The sequence below is a fragment of the Pochonia chlamydosporia genome, chromosome 4 (genome assembly GCF_001653235.2).
Source record: "Pochonia chlamydosporia 170 chromosome 4, whole genome shotgun sequence".
Taxonomy (NCBI): Eukaryota; Fungi; Ascomycota; class Sordariomycetes; order Hypocreales; family Clavicipitaceae; genus Pochonia; species Pochonia chlamydosporia.
This window is the reverse complement of record NC_035793.1, coordinates 1,904,856-1,921,919: the sequence shown is the minus strand read 5'-3', so window position 1 is coordinate 1,921,919 and position 17,064 is coordinate 1,904,856. Positions and strand designations below refer to the sequence as shown.

The 17,064-nt window shown below is 49.8% G+C and overlaps 3 protein-coding genes across 3 annotated transcripts; 2 read left to right on the top strand and 1 right to left on the bottom strand.

Annotated features, from left to right (window-relative positions):
* Positions 1 to 347: 347 nt before the first annotated feature.
* VFPPC_08011 (serpin (serine protease inhibitor) domain-containing protein) lies at positions 348 to 1,478 on the bottom strand (the record flags this gene model as incomplete). The annotated part of the gene is made up of 1 exon (XM_018286783.1): positions 348 to 1,478. One exon carries the CDS (start codon positions 1,476 to 1,478, stop codon positions 348 to 350), a length of 1,131 nt encoding a protein of 376 aa, XP_018143548.1.
* A 5,238-nt stretch (positions 1,479 to 6,716) lies between these two features.
* VFPPC_08010 (2,5-diketo-D-gluconic acid reductase A) lies at positions 6,717 to 7,652 on the top strand (the record flags this gene model as incomplete). Its single annotated transcript, XM_018286782.1, has 1 exon — positions 6,717 to 7,652. The coding sequence occupies one exon, from the start codon at positions 6,717 to 6,719 to the stop codon at positions 7,650 to 7,652; it is 936 nt and encodes a 311-aa protein (XP_018143547.1).
* Positions 7,653 to 11,673: 4,021 nt separating this feature from the next.
* Positions 11,674 to 13,267, top strand: VFPPC_08008 (alpha/beta-Hydrolase; the record flags this gene model as incomplete). The annotated part of the gene is made up of 2 exons (XM_018286780.1): positions 11,674 to 12,128; positions 12,193 to 13,267. 2 exons carry the CDS (start codon positions 11,674 to 11,676, stop codon positions 13,265 to 13,267), a joined length of 1,530 nt encoding a protein of 509 aa, XP_018143545.1.
* Between the last annotated feature and the right edge of the window lie 3,797 nt (positions 13,268 to 17,064).

Genomic DNA, 17,064 nt, shown 5'->3' with positions numbered 1-17,064 from the left:
ACATATATATATATACAAATCCAAGGGGGCAATGTCAACGTCTCACGAAAGTGGCAGCTCCTCGTACCCATAGTATATGTGTCGTCACCACCAAAGTCCCACAGATCGTCAACTTGTCACACAGACATGTAAAGAGCTGCACGACACAATGTCACACATGTACACTCGGAAAGATAGCCGAAGTGGGCTCACGATATCAATGTGTGGGTATGGCAGTGGAACCCTGGTGTTTGTGTAATGGCCCAGAGAATGTAAACACTAGGCTTCGTATAATTAAATTTTGTCGTTCGAGCTCCCAAATTCGGACATTTCGTCCTCAGTCATACGAACACGACGACGAGAAATCCTCAAGACGGATAATTCTCAGTCGCACGATCAATCCCTCCAACATCTTGTACAACCCCAGAACAAAGTACCACCTCCGACACTCGATCAAAGACGGCCATCCAAAACGGTCGATCCAGCATAAAATGCACGTTTCCTTCATCCAAACCATCTTCTGCAGAGCACTCCGTCACAGCAGCCACCTCGGTACCTAACTCATCACACTTCAGATACACCATGTGTTCAATATTCGATATCCAAGTTTCCTCCCTAGGAGTCGTGGCCCAGAAGTCAAGTGACGGATGTAACGCGCTGGATACGCCCATTCTTCGTAGACTAGGGATCAAATCGCTCTTGGTAGCGAGAGAGAACTTTGGAATGTAGATATCCATCCCAGTTGGGGCACAGGGCTCGAATACTAGTGACCATGAATGCGGGTCTTGAGTCACTCCGGCTATGGCTTCGTGGAGGCCAGCTTCTGTAGGATTTTTCGACAATACGAACAGCGCAGCCCAGTGTGGCTGTGACACCGTCATATCTCCTAGTTCATATGGTAATATCAGTGCTTGGTAGGTCGAAGTTTCCAAATAGTCAAACGAGTCGCTCATGGTCATCATATCGCATGGCATGGAATCGCCTTGGAAGGTGTAAAATGTCGAAGAGAATGTATTTCCGCCGTCAAATGGTGTTTTCCAATTCCCTTTGAAGTAGAAACAAGAGTATAGCATTAGCGCCATGTCTGACGAGACGGATACATCAGGGTCGATGAGTCCCTGGGTGGCTTTGTAGATGAAACGTGCAATACCGTCTCTGTCTATTGCTCCTACAACAACCTTGAAGTCCTGCATAGCATCCTGGAACTGAGCAGTCAACCTCCTGTCTGGTCGGTGCCACATCGAATTCGCGTTGACTAGATTCCCGGCACGTTCTATATCTTCTATGAACTCCTTTAAGCTTCTAGCGGCACTCCGAATGGAAATGTCACCGAGGCACAAAGCTTGGAGAAACTCCTGACGAGAATTGCCGTCGGATGCGTAGGCAGCCATGAGGAGGCACGAAAAGACGTTGATGCCACATATTGGCTGCCAATTATGCTGCTTCTGAAGGTGGAATGTGAAGTGATTAATCGCTTCGATGAGTTGGCCGGTTTCCATGTTCCATCAGTCTGATCATATTTTGGGCATGATTGTTGCGGCTGGTACTTTTTCACACTTTGGTGAATGCAGTTTGGCTCATCATTCAGCTGTCTTCTCGCACAGTACATTTTGTCACGACTTACCCCCCATCATTTGGAGAATGTCCAACGACATACAACAGCGCATAAAAATTGGCCATCTCGACAGAAAAAACAAGAAAGGAAGAATAAAGTGTTTTGAGTCGCAGGATACGACGGCACTGTTTCCACGTCACCATGCAGAATTGATGCCCACGGCTACAGGACGGAGACGGTGTAACGGCGTGCGAACGAATCGATACACTCATCACCACAAATGTCTCTAAAAGTAGTACCAGTGATTGCATTCGAGAAAGAGGCAACTCGCCTGATCCATATCTTGTTCAGGTCCCCGCGACAGCAAGTACAAACAACCATCGTACCATCGGTCTCGAATGAATACCACGAACACGCCGAGTACGCTTGACTATTTCCAGTCTTCTTTGGTACCCAAATACATTTACGCGTGGCCAATATCATAAACTGCGGTTTCACCCCTGATACGCTTCAGCCTTCTCTGTGGGAATTATGAAGTTGCAACACTTCGTGTCCGCATGGATCCCACTAGTAGTAATTTACCGGTGTCATATCTCGATAACATGTCGCAATCGACATTTGGAGGCATGATAGCACCCAAGTCTTCAACTTGCTCGTAGTACCAGATGTATCTTCGCGTTACGGGTACGTATTTCTTGCCATTACTTGTTGATGTTTTACGATTACGAATGTGGCTAAGGTGGTGGAGAATGCACCCAGTTTTGACACTTTCAAGTCATTCTGACGCCTTGCTATTGTGTACAGCGAGTCGCAATCATCATTGATAGAGATCAGACGTGGAGATGTGTTACTCATTTCGATGTCAGAGGCCGCAAGAACGGATGGATTAGATACTGGTTAGCTGCAAAGAGCTGGTACTTTACAAGGAACGTTGTCGTATCCAGTGAGTTGCAGCAGAAGCCATGTGTGTATGTGCGCAAGAGATATTGAAACAAAGAAAGGTATCATAAATGATTCTACCCATTGCATTTTGCTTTGTTTTATCGGACTACGCTTCAATACTGTAACCCCATCACTCAGATGCCGACGCCAGCGTCATTTATTGCGAGGTGCTTCCGACCATCGGTTGTATTCTTTTTGAGACCGTTGGCATTTGTTATTTCGCTCCTCCACGTTGCCAAGGGTTGATGGCGAGGTAGTTCTTCGTAATTTCACATGTTGAAACGGCCATGACAATTTAGATGGAGCAGAATATTAGAAATGGCGGCGTAGTAGGGAGCTTCTGGGCCAATATGATGAGCACCATCATCGGGAAGTTCTGGTAAGATAGAGTCCATGCCGGCTTGAAGGAACTCTCTGAATCTCACCCTTCACATTTGAAGGTCCGGTATGTGTCATCGCCTGTGTTGCGGACTTACCATCCATCGCTATTCAGAAGTATGTGTCTGCCTGTACTGTTGATCCGATGTATTCTGGCGGATAAGTTGCCAGATCTGGGTTGCTAGGTTACAATGATGATACCTGTTATTTTGCCTTACTCAACTTGCAAAAGTAATCAGGCATCACGCATGAACTCAGGATGACACTATTCCCGCCTATTGGCATCTGTCATGAAAATCATTTGGGGGGGTGTATTCTAATGTACCTTCCGTGTTGGAGTTCACACCATCTGAATGAGAGAAACGCTGGGCTCCAATGAGATGCAAGTTCCGCCCGCCGGAGAGCCTTGATGCTGACCGACACTTTGCTACTGCGTCCATTCCAACATATTCTCGTGGTTGTGAAGCAGTTCTGAGAAAAGGCTAATGAGCAAGGGGTACGACAATGGGCCGAGCGTATCCGTCGATCTTGGCAGTCTCTTGATGATTCCGGGATTCAGCTGCTGCAGGTAGACATGCCATTACTTGAGGGATTTCAGGTAGACGTGAGCGATCAGCAACATAATCGGCCCAGCCGCGACAGTCGCACAACGAAATTACATTCTGAGGCGTTCAATACTCCGTAGCCGTTCGCCAAGAAAACGAAACATGCCGCGGCGCCGAAATCTTCGAGGCCCTGACGTTGGAAGCCCGCCAACAACATTGATTATCCCTGCCTCTGCTGGATCCGGTGGCACCCGAACGGGCAAGCTAAGCAAACGGACCTTGCTTTGAAACTGCGAAAGAAGGGGAGGTGGGCTCGAAGTCAAGGAGAAGGACACGCTGCCACCACCATTATCGGTGGTGCTCCAGGCATCGTGAGTGAGCCTTATCGGCCAATATCAGTTTCATGACATCACAGGACGATGAGCTTTGTTTGACAGGATCCATAGTCCACGTGGTGTATTTCGACGACATCCATAAGAACGACCAGAAAATTCATCTTCGAGATCCTGAAAAATTGACAAACTCAGCATTCCTAGCGGAAAAACACTCCTCGTATACGAAAGTACCATTAACCCCTTGACAGGCATCCAACCGGGTCCACTTGAATCCCAACATTACATGGCAAGAATCGTCTTGTACTCTATGTATGGCGATGAGGGCGAATTGATAGCAGTGAGTGTGGCTCTGTATCTTGCACTCGGCTGATACCAATCATTCTCCACCGAACGTTACAAAGAAGGACAAGAGGAACGAAGTCTAGGGCGGGTCTATTCTCCATAATAAGACACTTCAAACAGCCATATTGGCCAGTAACTGAATCCGCAGTGGCATTGTCTCTGGGTCCGGTGACGTCACTGGTCAATTTATGGAGAATTCTGCGAAGTTAACGGACCTGGCGAGGTTAACAGAGCGTCAAGAGTGTGAGAGTGGTTACTGTAAGGCCGCATCACGTGTCATCGTGTGCAATTGTGAGCGACACTAGGACCCAATTGAGCGGCCAGGCGCGATGTGAATGGTCGATGAGAGGTGAGACGAGTCTGCAAGATGGTGGATCTTGGGCCGACTTGGCGTCACGGCAGATGGAGCATGTCTGATAGAGGCTCAGTAATCTTGGTACATCTCAGCCAATAGCCATAGTGATGTTTTTCTGTCGACAGGGTAGCAACAAGACGCTGGTTCGTCACATCCTGATGCGCCGGATTAGGCCATATTAGCAAAATTGTAGTTTGGAGACACCACAACCTCATCTAAGAGTACCTAGGTACGTACTTGGTCGAGTTTCTCTGTACGGGACTCGTGTTATCTAATTACGGCTTTCTGAATAATGCCACGCGTTAGGGTCTTGCCACCTTGAGGCAAAGTTAGCATTCGAAGTCAATACGGACCCAGAAGTGGAAAACGGTTCCTGAAAAGTCCCCGATACGTACCTCTGGTACTGAGAGCTCCTAGCCAACTAGGTAGGCACCTAGGTGAATGTGCCTTCTGGAGTATGTCCGTATCAAGGCTCACGGCCGGTGGTTGTGGTTCTTGGCGTTCTTGGGATTGGCACACTGCTGTGGTTTGCCTAAAAAAAAAACGATCGAAAGGGGGTGTATTGCAGGGCCGTGCTATTCGGGCGTTCAGCGGCATCTGGGTTTCATACCTACACCAACCATTCGCGTTTTCGATATGGCGAAAGCTGATTGACGCATTGTAGATGAAGTGTGGACAAACAAAGAGATGCAAGGTGGAGCTGAATGTCGTCGTTACGCCGCGACCCCGTGAGGTCGGCGGAGTCGAAAACTGTGCAATGCGGTCATCATGTGGAGTCGTTCACGGTGTCAACAGAGGCTCCTAGCCCGCCTCATACTGTTTGCCGACGTCACACAAGCCAAGCTGCCTGACAGATATTACTGGACTGGAGGCAGGAGCGAGCGACCAGCATCTGCACGGTTCGGGCAGCTTCAGCTGGAAATTGGCAAGCACGGCACCTACCAATCACCACAGATGGCCCTTCCTTGTGCATACACAGCATTTCGATGCAAGACACTCGCGGCTGCATGGTCATTTGATTTCCAGCTGCTGTGCCCATGTCAGTTTGTCTTCTTCTCTTGTGTTCTGATGCATTTCGTCCTCTTTGCCTCATTTTCCTTTTGCCGTCTCTCTTTGACGTTGCAGAGTTTCCCTGAGCTCGTCGAGGTAGTCCCCCCATCCTGCTACATCTTCCTCAATGTAGCGTCGATGCTCGGTTTCACCGTCCCGAAACTGTCCCAAGATCGGAATCAAGATGTTGAATCGCACAATATCTCCATGTAACCGTTAACTGGACTCCAGCATGTACCCACAACACCAGCCAAGCGAAAAGTTTTAAGCCCAGGATCATTCTGTCTCTTGCAGCGCATTCTGCGACATGAGTAGCACTGCAGCATTAACGGAGCACTGGTGTTCCAAATTCAAACGGTACAAAGCTCAGTTACAGAGATCTGTCCGTTAAAAATTCTCAAAGCGGTCGCTGAATACCAATGAAAGTTGCTAAGGCCCATCTCAATAAGTGGATCGATGGATCTTGCTAGGATCTCGTCTGTCGTCTCTAGCTCTTCCTCAACCACCAGCCGGCCAGCTTCGTCTCCACCGACAATCGTCATAATGCCTCCAGGCAGTCTCCATCACAAACCCACGTTGCGACGGTTTCTGCACAGTTACGGCTGGAAACACTGGAGACACGAAAATAAAATAAAAAAAAACACCGGGGCTTATCCTGATAAAATGCCGCAGCTGCGTTATCGCCAGCTAATCCACCAGAATGTCCGCTGGTACACCAGACTCCAGACGATAGAGTGCTTCAGAGACACACCCAGACTGGCACTTTCCCGCAACCTTGCGCAGGGCGATGCCGCTCAGGCTCCCTCATGCTGACTCGCCGGACATGGTCCTCTGGGTGTATGGTTCTGCTCCACAAGGGGGCGTCTTATTATGACGGCGGCGGTGTTGTTGTTCTCGAGGGCCCATGATGACGGTATTTCCATGTATCCAGGAACGCCGATATCCTGCGCAAAGCTTTGATCCAGGGCCAGGGCCACTGCCTGGCACCTGCAAGAGATGAGAATTTGTTGCAAACTCACAAATATATAAGACTTTGTTCAGACCCTTCGATCCTCCCTCAAAAGGTTCATCTCAACTCCCAATTTTTCAAACCTCCTCTGCCTCACATCTTCCTCAACGTTGCTATATAAGTTACAACGTACCTAGTAACTATATACTTACTACTACTCTGCGCTGGTTCGCCAACATACTCACGCCTTCTACTACCTACACCAGCCACATCTTCGGTTTTCATCATGGCTCCCTCCGCTATCACTCCTGAGACCTCGCCTGAGCGTCGCATCTCGGTCAAGAAGGCCGCTGTCCAGAACCGATCTCACAGCAGCTCCGTCTCATCTGTTGCTTCAATTAAGCTGAACGATGGCAACTCCATTCCCCAGGTTGCGCTCGGTGTCTACAAGGCTCCTAACGGTCAGGAGACCGAGGATGCTGTCACCGCCGCCCTCGACGCTGGCTACCGTCACATTGATTCTGCTGCCCGGTATGCCAACGAAGAAGCTTGCGGCCGTGCCATCCGCCGCTGGCTTCAAAAGACTGGAACTCCCCGTGAGGAAGTTTTCGTCTGCTCAAAACTCTGGGATGCCGACCACGGCTATGAGGCTACCTTCAAGGCTCTCTGCTCCTCCCTGGACAAGCTTGGCCTTGACTACTTGGATCTCTATCTGATTCACTCTCCCGCTGAGAATGAGCAGAGGCGCCTTGAGAGTTGGCGTGCGCTTGAAACCGCTCAGCAGCTCGGCAAAGTCAAGTCTATTGGTGTTTCCAACTTCGGAGCTGCCCATATCGAGAATCTTCTCGACAACGCCACCGTTATCCCTGCTGTCAACCAGGTCGAGGTTCACCCCTTCTGCCAGCGCGAGGCTCTCGTCGAACTCTGCAACAAGCACGGCATCAAGATTGAAGCTTACTCTCCCCTGGCCCGTGGTAACAAGTTGGAGGACCCCACCATCAACGCCATTGCCAAGAAGTACAACAAGACTCCAGCCCAGATCCTGCTTAACTGGAATGCCGCCCGGGGTAACGTTGTCCTTCCCAAGAGCTTGACCGCTTCTCGCATCCAGAGCAACTTGGACAGCTTTGACTTCACCCTGTCAGCTGAGGACGTTGAGACAATCAATGCTCTGGGCTCAGAGAACTACGTCACCGGATCCATGCACAAGTCCGCCGACTGAGCGCTTTCATCACGACTTATACGAGATATGAACGACTATAGAGATGTGTTTGTCAATTTTTTGGACAGGATCCAGAAATAGATTAGACGAGGCAAACATCAGCAAAACATCCACGCGTCGCGGGTTCGCTCGCTTGAACGATCAATGTGGAATTTGATACCATCAACATCATAGAAGATGATGTGAAGCATCCCGCCCTTTTTGTTTTGGCTTCTATTCTTTGGCAATGTTCAAATTAGACTGGGATTTAGGATGTTTACATTTGTTTTTAGAGTTAGATGCTCATGACTGAGCAAAATAGAAGAATTTGTGAAAACCACCCCTTTTCGTTCACCAGCAAAGAGAACTTTGTGCATTCTGCTCACTTAACCTGAAACAGCCAATGTGAGGGCAACCCCCCGGACTTGCATCGCTCAATTTTGGCATATTCAGCCACAGAGGGTTCAACCACTTACACAATTGAGAGTTACACCGCATCGCCGCCGGCTGATTGTTTCGGAGGCGGACCGAGCTGGATTTGCTCCACATTTGCGACCCCACCCGTTTGAGTCAAGACGCCTCTTTTCCTTTTGCTTCGCTAATGTGGGAATGGCGCAAGGTACCTGTATCATGACAACAGACGTGGACATGGAAGCATCGAATCACAACGAAACCTGTCGCAGATCTTTGACAACGAAGCCACCCAGAATTTGCCAGATTAGCGGGCACGCGGTGAATGGAAAAAAGAATGGAAAACGCCTTGCATGTGAAGGGTTATCTCGGGATCGGCAACGAGATATGGACGCAACCCTCGGAAGGTGCACCAATCTGGCCAAGATGCGATTTGCTGTCATCTGCAGCCACCGCCACCATTATCTGTGGTCAATATCTCGAGCTCGAGCCCAGGACAGAACCACCGGTTGACGTGTTCCCAAAAAGTACACAGTCCAACTCGGGAGACAGAGCCGCAATCTGTTTTCGAACACCCTTCCAGGGGTTTCCCGGCGCCACCCCTTGTAGAGTTTGCGTGACGTCGCAGCCGCCACTTTTGAAGCAAACATGAATAAGTTAGGGCTCCGTAAAATAACAAGAGATATTATGGACAGGGCGGAACTGGTATCCAGGCAAGGATGCAAGGGGCAGAGTTTTACTTTGATTGCCTCCGTTTTGGCTTGCCGTCTTGGGAAGCTTCGCAAATTGTGCGGAAATGTTCGTTGGTGGTTGGGATCCATGACCTCACACTTTTGTTTTTCCCCTCCCACAAAGCAGCGACATCACCGGCAAGTGCCGAAATATTTCACCGACTTGTTGGAAATGGCACTTTGCAAAATGCGACTTGGTTGACTCACCTGAGTCGTTTGCAAAGACCTCACGACGTCATATTGTCGCACGGATACACAACATCCCCAGATTTTCGCGTCACGTAGGTTTGACCCAGACACCTGCGGGGAACTGCAGGTGCTCAACGTCGTTGCTCCTCTAAAAAAATGAAAGATCGTGGGGTTGGTGTTTGTTGGCGTAGACCCGCGAAGGACGCTAGTATCGTGGGTTTGTTTTTGCGAAACCCACACATGCGTGGCAAGGGCGTGCTTACACAGCTCAAGCTCGCTTTGATAGCTTCGCGGGACGTGTTACACGATATAATCATATGACCAGGGGAAAATATGTTCGTAATTTCCACACTTGTAAAGTGACATGGTTGAGAAAGAAACACGTGGCGATGAAAGAAAGGTTCAGACAGGATGACGTGCGCAATTGCCGGCGGTGAGAAACTCGTCTATGCTGGTTCGTGGTGGCTGGAACTATTGAGACAACCTGCATCATAACAGGGCTGGTTGATACGTTTAATTACACGGATAACGAGGGTTATGGGCTGTGAACCGTGGTAGATGTTGAATGTACGGTGAGCCTGACTGACGAGTTTGGGCAGGAATTGCTCGACGGCGCCGGAATGGGAATGGCCATGGCGGACTGACGTGCGAGTTGCATTGGGTTGAAGGGCTTTTTGATCTATCAGGGTACCAGGAACCTGGTTGCTTACTCTTGTCCTTCATGCTGGCTTGGAATGCTATTGTAGACTGGGGTATATGCATATTCGCAGAACGTGCAGATATGATATGCAGACGTTGAATTTCACGGCCAACAACTTTCAAAAGGATTTGTCATACAAATGACAACGCACGAGTTTTCTATTTAACACTAATAAGAGAAAGTTGCTGGGAAGAGGTTTTCCGCGTGAAGAGCCGGGATTGAAATTTGACAAAAATATGGCAACTGAGAGCCTCGTGGTGACGCTGCTCGTCTAGGGTAGGTCTCTTTCTTGAGAGTCATGATAGCCAACAAGTGCTTCGATATTGTGTCAGCTGGCGCACACGATGAGCTCTCAATAATATCCAATGAGAAAGTACAACCGGACCAAGTCTTACCTCTTATTGCAGAATGGCCTCGAAAAGTAACCCTTTCACAACGAATCGTGCCGCATGCAATCATTACAGTTGAGCCCTCCCAACGCCAATTGGCATCATCACCGTCAACGGCCGATAAACTGCAATAATCACCCACTAGCTTCCGTTTCTGCTGATGGTGACGTGCTATCTTCTCTGGTTCCCTGGCGGGGAGCGTTCCCTAAAAGCCGTGATATAGGAGATGGGCTGTTGTGCGACTCTGGGCGTGGGAATAAGAACGGCACACTAGACAGTAGGTTGAAAAGCTGATAGAGGAAGTCGGCGATAAAGGACATTCTGATAGTTGATACAATGTAAGTGACAAACTTTCACTTGTAAGATGATGAATATTGAGAACATCAATAAGATAGTTGACAAGCCAAGGACGCTGCAGCTTAAAGAACAGCATTAGACTGACGGGGAAAACTTCATCCATGAATACTGCAGCATCGCAAACTGAAGCCTAATTTGTTGACGTACGTCAGCATGTCACTGTGTGATGGACACGCTTCCCAAAGTGGTGAAGCTTTTTGGAAGCAGGCTGGTGCCTGGATTCTCGCATCAGAACGGCAGTCGACTCCTTCCTCATTGGAGGCTGTGTAACTCAAAAGCTTGTGATGGCATTGAGACTCTCGCCAGTCAATGTGCGCCACAAAAGCCTCGCTGTCCTAAAATATCACACAAGGTGACATTACCCAAACCAGTTTTTCTGATTGCCACAGATGGGAGGACCAGACACTTCTCACATCTCATGTCAGCATCCAGGGGCATTCAAAAACGGCCCGCTTCTTCAATGTTCTCCACAAAGTGAGTTGATGGATGGCGGGGAATGCACGGCACTTGCTTCCCCAGACCCCGTACCCAGGAGGCTGACGGGAGCAGGCGAAGCCTCTGAACGTTACTCTTCATCAACCACATCCATCTCCAGTTTGGCAACCTTGGATCAACGTAACACAATGAGAGAGCAGGCAGGTCATCGCATGATGGAAACGGTCACTGGTGCGCCTGTTTCACTTTCGAAACGCGTGCGCCCGGCCGTTGCAGTCTATGATGGAATATTGGCAGTTGGAAGGCAAGCCGGACCGTGCCTTCCGTTTTGTTGACTTGGTTTGTGGCCATGTCGAGTCTGGTTTAAATGCGCACACTCATCAGTTGGGCAACAGCAACCGTTTCCTATTCACCCAACGAAACAACGCCCGACTGCTCATCGCTGACATTTCCCTGGCCAGTATTCGTTCAATATTCGTCTGCCACACAAGCCCGGGCGCACTGCCTCTCGATGAGCAACGCCAGGCACTAGTCGTCTTGGCTCGTGTTGTTTGCGCCCATCACGATCGACCATCCGACCCCCAGGTGACCAGGAACTAGCTCAGCCCTGCGTTGGCTGACCACCACATCCTCATCCCAGGCATGTGACATGCTATCGATGAGCTGGCTTTGCCTTCTTTAAATAATTGACGAGACCAGCGACTGTTCCTGATTGAAATCTGGTTCAAGTCTCATAGTATCGCTTCCGACTATCAAATAACGCGCTGCTGGACCACCATCTTGAGGGTTTCAGTTTGTTTTGGTGCTGGTTACTTGCTGGCTCCTCCGGGATGGGCGCTGCAACAGAGTTCTACCGATCCCAGATCGGTGGCACCTCAGTCATAAACTACGCCTACACCGATCTCCCGTTCAAGCTCTTAGTGAAGGATGTTTACTTCTTTTTCATGTACATCTGGGCACTCCCATGGGTGCTTCTGCCACTGCGACCCTGCGGTTCCGGGGAACTGGACGAATTGTATCCGAGCAGGAAGAATATCTTTTGCATCTTTGTTCACTTCATTCTAGTGGTGTTGCAACTTGCATTCATTTTGGTTCTCCCGGTGGCCGTTATTTTCCCTATTTGGATTGCCGGCCTCGGCATCGCGGCCTTTATGACTTTGAATTGGGCACTGTGCAAACTGCTCAATGGTAGGGACGTCACGTTTCATTCGGAGGAAAAGTACGCAAAGGCGCTCCCAGAGCATGCCCATGAACAATGGGTGTTTCTTAACGGTGTCGCAGTTGGGTAGGTTGATTTCCGGTTTACCTCTCAACTATTCGGGAGGAAGTTGGCTGACAAGGTCTTCTAGAGAACACTGGATGATGGGTAACTTGAACCGCCTGGCTCTCACTTTTGGACGACCGATTCTTGGTGTACACAACCGGACATCTGGAATAATATTCGATGTTATTGAGTGTTTGATCCAACGCAATTTCACCTACGCGACCTCTGACGTGCGAATTTGCTACAAAATTCTCCGCGATGTTCTCTACGACCCTAGCAAGTCGAAAGTCGTGTTTATATTGCATTCGCAGGGCGGTATTGAAGGTGGCCTAGTGCTCGATTGGTTGTTGCAAGAGATGCCTCAAGATCTCCTTTCCAAGCTCGAAGTATATACTTTTGGAAATGCTGCAAATCACTTCAACAATCCACATCGCCACGTCGTCTCCCAAAGTCTATCGACGACAAACCCTTTGGTTGCAATCAGAACAGTTTTCTCGGAATCGAGTTTTTCGACTCCAGTTGCCAGCCCTGTTGCTGTTCAAAATGGACATCCTAATGGAGGCAACCTACCGCCCCTGAAGACCAAACAAACGTCTGACTCTTTTTCGTCGTCCCGCACCTCGTCTGCAGCCAAAGATAGGGCCATCGGCCACGTGGAACACTATGCACACTCAACTGATTTTGTCGCTATGTGGGGTGTCTTGCACTTCGCTACCAACAAGATGGACTCGCCTCAGCTCCCTCGATTCCTTGGGCGGCTGTTCAACCGTTCCACTAGCAGTGGCGGCCACCAGTTTAACCAGCATTACCTAGATGGCATGTTTCCCCTGAAACGTGATAAGAAAACAGGAGAATTTATAGGCGCCGCGGAAGAGAACGAGTTTATGGAAGAGGTCATCAAGTTTGGCAAGGAGGGTGAACCGATGGACAACGCGCGAGAGGCATTCGACATTTCTTACTTGGGAACAGAGGGATTCGGATCAGGCGACATATCAACACCCATCGAGGTCCATGGGTTTAAGGGTAGGAAGCGGACTAAGACTGATGTAAAAGTCAGGGAGCTCAGCAGATTATGGAGTTACAGGAACGGACAGTCTCCAGGAGATAAGCCGCCGACTTTAGTTACCGAAGCTGGGTTCTGTCGTAATGCGACGCTGTAGGTGTAGCGCTGCGGAAGTGATGCCTATGAGCTTCGGAAGAGTATATATATAGAAGGTTGAGAGCATTATTCGGCGTCAGCTAGGTACTTGTAGGGGGTATTGATATCTGGCAAAGCAAATCGGGCTGGGAGTTTGGTGGTCGAGGCACGATGCATGGGTCGGGGTTTACATTGGGATTATGCATCTTGAATTCTCTTACATTTGACACAACAGAAATAAAAACGTCATTACTGGTGTAACACCTGTCGTCGGATATGACTTTAATGTCTCATTGCGCTTTCTAGCATTCCCGGCCGCAGGAGCCGATGCCATGTCCCGCTTCTCGGCAGTGAGATCGGCTCCCCGCACGCTTCCTAATTCGGCTCCTCGCAGCCAATGACCAATTACTTATTAGACTGACAGCCTCTAACTTTACCACATGGGAAATAATATTCCGTGGAAGCTCCTCATATCCAAGTATAGCAATTACAGTCTGCTGAATCTGGCAACATGGACAGATCAAGCGATGCAGCGGCGGTGCTAGACCTCACAAAGTATCCAACAGCAGAAAAATTCGTCAACCGTTGCTGTGAATTCTTCGCCACAGTGCAAGACTTGTAAGTCGGCTGCACCACATTCCGCACCACCATCTAATATGCCACTGATACTTCCTCAGAACACCCGGAAAGGACCTCGAAGCAAGACTGAACAAGGAATTCGGGCGCGGAAACCCCTTCTACGAAGATTTCTGCACGTACATCAAGCAGGGCCTAAAAGAAGGCTGGGTCGCTGAGACGGAGATATCAGGGCCCAACTACAAACGGGGCAAGATTGCGCTGCCGTCAGCGGAGACTCGCTACTTCAGCATCACCACCGTGTATATGAACAGCCAGGAGGAATTCAGGGGTCAGTATCATAAGCATCCGTACGGGGAGATCAATTGCGTTGTGCAGATTGATGACACGGCCGAGTTGATGGGGATGCAGGGCTGGCAGGGCGCCGGGTGGACGTCGCCTGGGCCGGGGACGCATCATTATCCTCAGGTTAGGGGCGGTGCGCTCGTGGCGTTGTTTTTCTTGCCGGCGGGGAGGATTGCGTATAATGCTACGCCGGATATGCCGCAGCCTTTGAGCGTTTAGGCGCAATTCTCGGTAGGTTGGGACGGTGTGTTGGGGTTGGGAAGAATTGCTGGGCTGATGGGCATGGGGATTTGCGTGGTGAGATGGAAAAGGGTACATTTGGGGCTGACGTGTGAAAATGGCAAGTGTTTGGGACGGGATTTCATGTTATGGGTTGGGGAGGTGCGATTGGATGGGTTTGGTGATCTGCAACACGTTGTGTTCGGTGGTGTTGTTGGCGAGAATAGGTTTGATATGCGAATTGAGGTTTTTGGGTGTGTCAGCAGATGTAAGCACGCCACGTGTTTGCTGGGGTTGCGTATTGCACCTTTGGGTTCCATAAATCCTCGTCTTGATACAGATTATGCTGCTGTTCCCGGCTTCGCGGGTTTGTCATGTTGGTCACTTGTTGTGTTGACGGATGTTTGTGGTGTTGGTAAGGTTATTTATTGTGACACGTAGGCACGGAGGCGGTTGGATTCGGCTGGGATCGGTAACTGGCCCCGGTTTCATATGTGTATGTGCTCTATCAACATACGATGTTTGTGGCATTGAAAGCACTGATATGGAGTCAATACGGCTGTGGCCCAGAGTGGATGCTTGGGTTGTCGTGTGCAGCAGAATGGCCCAATATACGAGGCTGAATGTGGTCGGGTATTCTGACAGGATGGTAGTCCAACTTGACGTAGTATCTACATCTCGTCTGATGACAGAGAATCTAGTTCGATTAGAGAAATCGGAGCTGTCTGGCGAGAAATGAAAGGCACGTTTCATTCATGTGTTTCAGTCGAGGCAAATCGGTAGCTAGTGCCCAGCTCGTTTGCACCCTGGCAGATCTGGTGCAACGGAGCAGTGATGCAACATCCCCAGGTGAGCGGTTGGATCAATAAAGAGCGGTCAGTGTGTCGAATTAACTATCCTTGCGAGGATGGTCGGCATTTCTAAAGATTCCCGTTTCTTTTCCTCGTATCACACCTGATGTTGCTTATTCTGACAGCCGCTGCGATTTTGTAGCCGTCACAATATTTATCTATCAACGAGTTCAGCCAGACGCCAACCACGGAGTACTCCGCAGTTTCCTGTGAGTCTGTGAGACCAAGCCAGGAAGGTCATTGATGGAGTTCGAGCCATGTGTCTTACTCTTCGGCTCCATGGTGTCTTGGACAGGGTCAAGTTCGATATTGGGGAGCAAAAGAAAAAAAAGGGGCTGACCAGTGAGAGGCGAGGGAGTTTTGCAGCTCTCCATGCAAGCGGGTGATCCACAGCTTCTTTAGGGGTCAGCTTCAATGTTCCCATTTTGGGCTGACTGCTTTAGGCATGAGAATGACGAGCGTTGCTTTTTTCTGTTAATTTATTCCTGGGGTCTGGGGTATTCCTGGCAGCTGGACAAGCTGGGATGCTGGAACCAGTATTGCTTGAGCCTGGTGCATCACCTCGGACTCATTCGTAATATCGTCTGGTGGTAAAATCTGGAAGTTGACCCGTGTGTCGTGTCTGCAGCGGAAAGCCACTGCACATGGACAGAGACCTCAAGTGCTCGGATTTGCACCAGACACCTCAACCGGGCAACGTGCTTCTTCCATCTGATGATCAAGGAGGTGCAGATACTGCCGAAGAGATGCGATGCTGATGCAGCGCTATCGGCCCAAATACACATGAACAGGCAAAGCCGCGATGCGGCAGCATGCACGCTGCTCGTCCTCGCATGTCTCGCGTGTTTCAAGTTTGCGTTGGGCTGTGGAAGTGCATCTGATGGGTGCGCACCAACAATTGGGCTTTCGTGGGATGTCGGAAACCCAGCCAGTAGGGGGAGACGGTGGCGTAACCATCTCGCGCCCAGTCTTTGAAAGTTCCATCCATGTCGTCTTTTGCCATCGTGGGGTGAATGTCTGCCAAGCATCAAAACATGCCAGCCGGTTCCCTGTCTCTGTTCGCAAGATGGAGCAGGAAGCACTCCCGAACCCGACAGAGCCAGGACATGACTATCTTGCGCCTCGAAAAGCCTCCTTGGGCCGAACAGGATGGGGTTTCGTTCGGCTCTTTGACCGCTTTCACTGTAAATGCCCCAGGCAGGTAAGGTCTGGCTTGGTACATTGGTACTTGGTTCAATGCATGACATGGCCCACGAGAGGAAACAAAAACAAAGACAATGCGATTTATAGTCTATATCGGAGGCAACAGCCCCTCTTCAATTTCAAACTCTCCGTTATTATTTTTTATGTGTTCATTTTACTTGTCACACACAACTTTTTTCCTTGCATCCAAGTCCTTGAAGTTGACGACTGTGCGTCGATTACATTCCTGAACAACGAACGGACTGGGGGGTGGCGAGGCCTATCCCATTCTCGGCCGGATTCTGGAGCATTTGATGGCCCTGGCATATGAACCCCTGGCTCGAGGGACCTGAAAGGCTTGGGTAATTGAACGCTCGGCGGCTGCACCTAGCATTCCCAGGCGTTGATGGGACTGGATCCATTGAGTCGTCTGGTCAGGTCAACTGGTCAGGTTGGTCAATCTCTTGTCGAGGCGCCAAACGCCAGCAGTTGAGAGGGTCTGGCTCAATGTTGAGAGGGCCGTATGCAGGCTTTTGGACCAATTGCATCAATTGATGTGAGCTCGAGAGTTTGAACCCCTACAGTTTGACCCTCCTCAGGCTGGGCTTCTGGAGCACATGCACATGCAGCACAGTCTGGTTGAGGT